This window comes from Neolamprologus brichardi, chromosome 8, assembly GCF_056152115.1.
Source record: "Neolamprologus brichardi isolate AB-2024 chromosome 8, ASM5615211v1, whole genome shotgun sequence".
Lineage (NCBI taxonomy): Eukaryota > Metazoa > Chordata > Actinopteri > Cichliformes > Cichlidae > Neolamprologus > Neolamprologus brichardi.
Window position 1 is genome coordinate 25523300 of NC_142111.1, and position 9201 is coordinate 25532500.

The 9201-nt window shown below is 42.6% G+C and overlaps 1 protein-coding gene across 1 annotated transcript in view; it reads right to left on the minus strand.

Moving 5' to 3' along the window:
- The window catches only part of htra1b (HtrA serine peptidase 1b), a 31417-nt gene that overhangs the window by 13607 nt on the left and 8609 nt on the right, over window positions 1-9201 (minus strand). Inside the window, exons 3-4 of the mRNA XM_087844973.1 lie at window positions 8837-8951; window positions 7920-8009 (exon numbers count right to left, since the gene is read on the minus strand). Coding sequence (XP_087701099.1) covers window positions 7920-8009; window positions 8837-8951 — 205 coding nt within the window. The remainder of the gene's footprint in view (window positions 1-7919; window positions 8010-8836; window positions 8952-9201) is intronic.

Genomic DNA, 9201 nt, shown 5'->3' on the forward strand with positions numbered 1-9201 from the left:
AACGCACTCGCTGTCAAACATATACAGGCATAAACAATGTGAGTCAGGTTACGAAAGGATTCGTTCAGCTGTTCTAATCAGACCTTTAAACCACAAACAGCTCAAAACATCTGAAGCCACCATCCAACGCACCGCCCGCCGAGCTCCGCCCACCTGGAAAATGACCGTGTTCACCCCTCTGTGGTTTTCAGGATGACGGCGCGCTGTCCGGGCTGAGATTACATAGTCAACGGGCCGGGGTCGGTATTAATTTAAGAGACAGCGACACAGCAGAGAGCGAGACGAACCACAACAAGCGAGACAGCAGCGGTTCGGTTCATCCCTTTAATCCTCTGCTGTCATCATCAACCCTCTCCTTTTCATTATCCGTCACTGCTTCCTCTGCTCTTCGTGTGTTGCTCCGTGTTTGAAGAGGATCTGCTCTGTTTTTCCTCATTTTCTGTCAGAAATGACGGAAATCTTCTGCAACAGTGGTGGACGGACAAAGTTTCCAAAAGTAATTCCTGTAACCCCGAAGTTCAGACTCCTCAAAACACTAAACTTCACAGTTTTTCTACTGTTGGCAAACATGGTCATCTCAGGCACATCAGTCCCACCCACCAGCTGTTCAAACCTTCTGCTTATGAGGGGCAACCAATCAGAGGAAAGTGGCCTGAAGTCAAAGACATCTAAAATAAGCAGAATACGAATGAGCGGCTGCTAGATAAAGAAGGATTATTTCAAACTGTAAATCATGCAAAGCTACTGTATATGCACATATTAAACAAATATGTAAGACTGCTTTCTTCCATTTGTGCAACATCTCTAAAGTTAGAAATGTCCTGTCTCAGAGTGACGCTGAAAAACTAGTTCATGCATTCATTACTTCCAGGCTGGACGACTGTAATTCATTATTATCAGGATGTCCTAAAAACTCCCTGAAAAGCCTTCAGTTAATCCAAAATGCTGCAGCAAGAGTACTGACAGGGACTAGAAAGAGAGAGCAGATTTCTCCTGTTTTTGCTTCCTGTTAAATCCAGAATTCAAAATCCTGCTCCTCACATACAAGGTCTTAAATAATCAGGCCCCATCTTATCTTAATGACCTTGTAGTACCATATCACCCTATTAGAGCACTTCGCTCTCGCTCTGCAGGCCTACTTGTTGTTCCTAGAGTATTTAAAAGTAGAATGGGAGGCAGAGCCTTCAGTTTTCAGGCCCCTCTTCTGTGGAACCAGCTTCCAGTTTGGATTCAGGAGACAGACACTATCTCTACTTTTAAGATTAGGCTTCAAACTTTCCTTTTTGCTAAAGCATATAGTTAGGGCTGGACCAGGTGACCCTGAATCCTCCCTTAGTTATGCTGCAATAGATGTAGGCTGCCGGGGGATTCCCATGATGCATTGAGTTTTTCCTTTCCAGTCACCTTTCTCGCTCACTATGTTAACAGACCTCTCTGTATTGGATCATATCTGTTATTAACCTCTGTCTCTCTTCCACAGCATGTCTTTTATCCTGTCTTCCTTCTCTCACCCCAACCAATCACAGCAGTTGGCCCCGCCCCTCCCTGAGCCTGGTTCTGCCGGAGGTTTCTTCCTGTTAAAAGGGAGTTTTTCCTTCCCACTGTCACCAAAGTGCTGCTCATAGGGGGTCATATGATTGTTGGGTTTTTCTCTGTATCTATGAAGCGCCTTGAGGCGACTTTTGTTGTGATTTGGCGCTATATAAATAAAATTGAATTGAAATTGAACTGTAGTGGAGTCATGAGCAAAAATAAGCTGGAAATGAGCAGAATCAGTCCCTGCTAAGAAAACTATTGTTGTTGTGTATGAAGAAATTGACCAGAGAATTTAAATAAGTAAAGACCTTCCAACGTTAGAGAAACCCAACAATTAGACGAGCCCCGATCAGCAGCGCACGGCGATGGTGGGCAGGAAGTCCTTTGTAAGACCGCTCCTGACTGAGACCACCCTGCCTCTTACTCTGATAAAGGTTAATACAACATGTCACAGTATGAAAAGTGTAGCTGAAGTATAAATATGACTAATGGAGCAGTTCGACCCAGTTTGTCTCAGCGCCCTCACATCTCACGAACATGTAAAACAAATAAAACATCATCTTTTCCTTGTTTTCTCCTTTTGTCTCTCGCTCCTCTCATCTCTCACGCTCTCTTGTCTTTCATGCAGGGCACAGACAGACCTTTCAACTGTTGAATTAAACAAACAGAGCAGAGATTTGCCAACTTTTTGAGGAATTCACCGAGGGGATAAAGCCTGTGAAGGAAAAATAACACCAGAGAATTCAAAGCTCGTAATTAATGACATGAAGCAACGGTGTCAGCAGAATTCCTGCAGGTCTCTGTAACCCTAAAATGATTTCTCTCCCTCTCTCACATTAACTCCTTATTATCACCACTTCATCTGATGCATCTTACATGCTAAGCTTGGGGTGTTTACAGTGGCGCTGTTGGTGCCGTGTTATTAACAGAACAGATCAAATCGGCCTTCAGACGTCCTGTTAAAGCTGATCATTTCCCGTAAGCTGCTCGTGGGCACGTGTCGGGGAAAATGATCAGTGTTGGACTGAGGTGGAATATCACCGCGAGGCTTCATTAGAAACAACACCCAGTAGCTCCTGTCTGCACATGCTTCCATGATGCATACCTGAGAGGCAACACGGATTCTTATAAAACAATATGAACTTAAGATTCAAATGCAAATCTGTCTCCACTGAGCTGAAACCTGAACGTTTCTGGATTCTTCTGCACGCTGCTCGATATTCTTCTGATCAGATTTATCAGTAAAAACAAGCCTCTGATGTTCGTGTCCAGCTCACTGCTTCACTGGACACGAACCCCGCTCGCTCAAAGACACGACCACTCACTGCCCGAAACACACACACACACAGGGAACATCTGATTCACATAATGCTTTCCCTAGCCCGTTACCCTAAACCTCACCATAACTTAATTGTAACCCTGTCACTAAAACCACATTTTGAGTCTCAAAAATGCCTTCAAACTTGTGGGCACCAGGATTTTGGTTCAGATATGATTAGTTTCTATGTTGATTATGAAAACAAGTGAAAATCAATGCAGGACAAACACCTCGGCAACAGAAAAATAAAATCAAGAAACTCTTTTTCATGCCAGATTATGAATTAAGTGTCTTGTTATAAAAAAAACTTTAAGCTTCCAGTGAATTTATGACTGTTCGCTTCTCTCTCCGAGGTCTGCAAATTTCCTGAAAAAGATGCTTTAGCTGTATGTTAACACATAGAGTTCATGAGCATTTTAATGCACATTTCTGATGATTGTTACAAACTATCTTTGTAACAATCATCAGAAATGTGCATTAAAATGCTCATGAACTCTATGTGTTAACATACAGCTAAAGCATCTTTTTCAGGAAATTTGCAGACCTGCTTCCAGTCACCTTTGCTGAAACAGTGCTGCAAATTATGTGATGTTCCTAAACCCTGTGAGTTTGTGCATCCTCACACAGAGACCTGAGTGACTATAGACCAGTTTGCAGAGGATGTCGCGGTTACATCACTGCAGGTGCACGCACATTCTGGTGGCAGAAGGGCGGGAAAGAACAGGAGAGACCCGAGGAAAAGTAAAAAAAAAAAAAATTTGTGTCCCTGAAAGTCAGAATAGGAATATTAAAAATAAAAAAGATGCTGTTTTTCTGCAGTGCTTTAGTTGAAAATGCTCTGAGGGGAAACATTTTGGGTGTTAGCAGGTTAACTGGAACATATGAACATTTTTAACTTGAATAATAAGCGTTCGTGTTACGATAAATTTGACAGCACTGCACACTCGCCCACTGCACCAAAAAATCAATCAGCAAATCAAATATTAAAACGTCATCCAAGAGTTTTGATTGCTGTTTTTTATAGACTCTGGGGTTTCATACCAAGGTGCTGAAGCAAAACCAGAGAAATCAGTGCGAAAACCTGGAAATGTTGCCTGTTGCCTCGAGTCAGCTTTTTTTCTGGGTTTTTGGTCAGGTGCCTAAAATGAGCTTTGTGGTTAACACGAGCTTTAGACACACTCATGTTCTCTTCTACAACATAAAACACCCGAGTAAGACATTATCGGGGACGTTCAGCATCATCACAGCGCACACGGGAGCTTAGTGGTGGTGACGCTGAAATCATGCACCCATGGTGTTCGTTTGCAGGCAGCTAGAAATGCATTTACAAGTCAAAAAAACTTCAAATTTGTGTCAGTTTCTGTCGTTGGGGTGAGAAGCATTTTTGTCCTGACGTGGAAAAGAATGAAGTGGACGATCAGACATGAGCATAACAGGAAGTGAACCTCCGTCTCTCTGTGTCCTGCTTTCATCCAACCTCCTCTGATAGTCAGAACTCTTATCGCTCATCAACATGCAGCTACACGTCTGCACTTGACTGCTGCGATTAACACAGACGCACACCGTGAACACACATCTGGGCGGTCAGAGGTCAGTTTAAGGACATTTTAGAGGTTCGTCCTGCTGACACACAGTAGCTTAGATTGCCTACATATCATATAACCATGTTTCCAATGAATGCAATGGGTTGCAAATAATATAAAGTGTTTTAATTTGAATAACATAACACAAAATATGAAATGCTGTAAATGACAAAATGTTGGATGCATCCCATGTTGGAAAAGATGCAACAAAAACTTGGAGGAGACAACTCCCAACCACTCGGGTCAGTTAATATCATGTCTGTGTGGGAAAAGGATCCGGAGAGGTCGAGTCTTTCAGGAGGAAAAGATAGTGAGGGGAAATTTTTAATTTGACGTCATTCAGAAATTCTGCAAACACTTAAACTAAAGTCAGTGAATGCAGCTCATCGCTGCAAACTCGCATGAACTTCGAACCTCAGACCGAGAGGAAAACCGCCCTCTGCTAAAAAGAGGAGACAGCGCAGTGTTCCTGCACAGAGCATTAGCTTACTCGTCTGTGATGGAGTCATTAACGCTGAAGAAAAATGTGGCAAATTGTGACATTAAAAACTGGGAACCTCAAAGCAGGCCCAGTTTGACATCTGAATTTCTGTATTAAGCAAGAACAAGGAAACCACAGCGGCTGGTCTCCTGACTTCCCAAATGCTCCCAGAGTATTGGAACATCGAGGGGAAGCATGCATATCCTATTTTCAGTAAACCCAGCTTTTAAATAAATTGCAAACTCATGTAGTTTGGTTTTATTTGCATTTTCCACAGCATCCAAACTTCCTATTTGGAACTGCAGTGCTGAAGGCAGGATGAGAGGTTGATGGCGCTGCCTAATGTGGAGATTTTCTGTCAGAGTGTGACACAATGGGAAAGGGTGGAGATGGCTGGGTGGAGGGCTGCCTTTTTGGTTTCTGTGTGCATGTAAACCACAAACCGCTAATGCTCAGCAATTTGTGGATTCTGACTCCATTTCACCTCCCGAAGCTCCAGTTACACCCCGCCGACGGCCAAACACGCCGCTTCAAACCACCACCGTCTGATGGGCAAAACGTGACATCTCATCCTACAGCGATGGCGTCTCTGTGTGGAGCTTCATCACGTAAGTGTGAAGAACTGCAACACGTAACTGGATTCAGGCTTTTTTCTGGGAATAAAGTCCAATCATGTCTCACTCTGAAAGCTGCGAAGCTGAAACGCCAGAATAAACTGGTGAAACCTCTGAGTATTCATAAGGCTTTACACTACGCTGCTTAATTTCATGAGATTTTGTGGTTAAGCTCTAAATCGTGTCACATTCAGCAGCCCTCAAATCTGGAAATGAGTTTGCAGTTTCTGCACTTCCTGTTCGCTCATCGTAAAGTCAGCTGCACCGTCAGTTTCAGGGTCCCAGTCGCACTCATGTTTAAAGCTTCCTAAAACTTCCTGCATGCACCTTTGGAGGTCTACACGTCTAACAGAGCACAGAGCAGAGACCGTGTGCCAGCGGGACAAAGAAAAGCACAGAGTTTGTTTTGGACTTTACATTCAGATTGATTTGCTTTGACTACGAGAAAGAAGTCGATGGAATGATTCACATTGTTTCAGCTCTACAAGTGATTTCAAACCCACGGTCTGAGGATGGAAAGTCCCATTCCAGGGTTTTGCAACAATCTTGTCGTCTTTGGCTTCCTCTTGATTGTCTTCACCTGTGTCTAATTGTCAGTTAGCCCTCAGTGTGTATATCCTGTATACTCTCAATGTCTGTTTAGTGCTGTTTATCTCCTTTATCAGGCTGTCGGCATTAAGCTTTAATGTTTAAAGTTTCTGAGCTCCCAGTGTGTTAGAAATAAACAGCACCACACAGCACACATGCAATAAAATTAATTAACTCCAGCTCAAAACGTCTAATAACCTCGTCTTATTTGTAAAAGCGTTGTGGGTTATTTTGTTCTTTGGAAATTCTTTTCACCATGCTACCATCCTCACCTGATAAGGCAGGGGTCGGCAACTCCAGGCTTGGGGACGGTGTCCTGCACGTTTTAGACGTATCCTTAATCCAACACAGCTGATTCATATAGTTAAATGACCTCCTCAGAGGCCTGGGAATGAACTCATCATGTGATTCAGGTGTGCTGACCCAGGGCGAGATCTAAAACCTGCACCGGCCCTCGAGGCCTGGAGTTGGACACACTGTGATCAGGTCTCTGGTTCGAGCAGGCAGCAGGTGTCATGTGACGTGTGAGTGTGCTCAGCGGCTGAAGCAGAAAGACTTTAATAAGTGATGTTGTGATACCGTTATCTAAAACTGGGGTTTTGGTTGAAAGCCTGAATATGAACTTCCTTTGTAGACAGCCCCTTATGTTGGTGTGTGTTTCTTGTGTCACTGTGGACTTTTCTTCTTTGGTATTAGTGATTAGTAGTGCAATAATCATTTAATCTCCAAAAGCATAAACACGTGGATTCTGTGTTTTTGATATTGTGAAACGGCGTGTGGCTCAGAGCTTGTATAACGCGCCCTGTTTGCTTTCATAAGTACAGCTGGACTTCATTTCCTTCAATTCATTTCCTGTTTTCTCACATTTTCTGAGCCCCTAGAACTGCTACAGTGATTCTTTTATAACTCCTGTGTGTGTGGACTCAGAGTCTTGTGGTATCTGCATTTTATGGCTTTTTTTTCTTCTTGTTTCCAGTCTTATGAAAGCCGTCCAGATCACAGTTGCATAAAACACTCTGTTTGCTTTATGCAACTCAGTACAGCTGGACATCATTTGCCTTAATTCTTTTTCTTTTTATATTTATAGATGAATGACTTTAACTACCTGTCTTTAAACACAGACTGCACACAGATGCGTCTGTCCTGTTTTCACTTTAGTATTAAATCTGAAACTTTTAATACATGATTTTGACCTCTGAGGACAGACTTCTGCACAGGATGTAGCAGCTCTGACTGTCTGGACAAAATGGGACACACCCACCCTCTCATTCTAAAAATGACATAAATGTCGGTAAAAACCTCTCTTCCTGGCTTGAATCTGGCTGCCCGGTCATCCCAGAGTGTGAGAAAGCAAAAACTCAAAGTCGCCCCAAACCAAATCGCTCCGTTTGTCTCCACATGCCCCACTCACACCCACTCTCATGACTCATCACTTTATTTTGCCCCAGAACAATCATTCAGAGCCAAAATCAAAGGCAGAAGTTCAGATAAATGTTCACAACAGGGTATAAATGCACAAATTCAACAGCTTGCTTTGCAAAATAAAAGCGAGTGAGACGAAAGAAAGCAAAGAGGTGAGAAGAAATGAGGGATTATGAGAAACTCAATCTTAAATTTTAAAACAGAAAATACAGAAATAGACAAAAGAAAAAAAAGGTGGAAAAATGAAGATGCAAAAGTAAATTTTCCAGCTAACTCGCTCGGATCGCTTTCTCTGCTCCAACAACTACAAACTCTTGAGATGGAGCTGACGTGAAGATGAAAAAAAGAAAATGAAACAGGGGCGTCTGTCTGCTTACCGGTGTATCGATCTTGATCAGAGCGATGTCTGCCTTCTCATCAATGTCTTTGATCTTGGCATCATATGTGGCTCCGCTCTTCAGCTCCACCTGGAGGAAATTAAAAGATCTGATCAGAACTCAATGTCCTGATCCAAAATGGTCATAAACTGTAAATAAAAGATGGATGAGGCCACCAGGATGTTGCCAGTTTATTAACAAAGTCCTGTTTTTAAAGCGGTGAGTATTTTTGGCCATCAGCGTCGTTGCTTGTTGTAACCAGATGATGACCGAGGAGCTGACTCTGACACCGGGGGATCCTGCATGCCCATGTGGCACCACATTAAACGGGATTAAAACTTACAGAAATGTATTAATTTGTGTTCAATAGGACGAGAAAATAATGGCCAGAGACCATAAATCGTTTACAGCCAAAGAAATTGCCCATAAGAAGAATACAGTTTCACGCTGGCTTCACTTAATACAGTAGAATCAAAAGCTACTTCCATCTTTTATTTACAGTCCATGCGTCCACAGCATCCACCTTGTCTCATGATGATGATGTTTAAAGCAGCATAGACGGATTTCAGGCCATTATCCACAAACCTTCTACATATCCAACCCAAATGAAGCTACACAATCCTGCCTGCAGGTCTGCAAGCTTATTTGCAACCCACCCAACCCCAGCTTGTTCTTTTCATGCTGTTTTTGACTTTTTTAGTCTCATATGTTGTCACTGATGCTACTCTCTATTGGTCCTGATTATATGGCAGGTTGTGCAGCCACTGCATCTTACAAGATAAGGATCGTAGCTTAAGTGAGTTCATATATTGCTGTTTCAAGTCATAAAGTAATGATGTGAACACATTGTTATACATTTTTAACACAATGGCTAGTAAAATAGGGTGTTGTGAAGACGTTTCCAACAGTTTGCGTACCTTCACTCTGTGCTTGTTGGCCACCACATGGGCATTGGTAACGATGAGTCCGTCCTCTGATACAACAAACCCAGAGCCGCTGGCTACGGGAACCTCCCGCTTGGAAAACATCATCCTGAGAAGAAAGAGGGAGAGACGAAAGGCTCTGACTTCTGATCTCAAACAACATCAAGTGGACATGATCAATTGATGGATCGATCACTAAAGAGCAGGCTTTGATGTAAGGGTCTAAAGAGGTATTTTAAACTTTATTTAAGAAAAAACAAGTCTAAAGTTCTGCTTGTAGCTTTAACATTTACTCTTCAGGAAAGAAAAGAACATGTGTCATTAGTTTTAAGATATTTGGCTTTAAAATAAAATGAGCT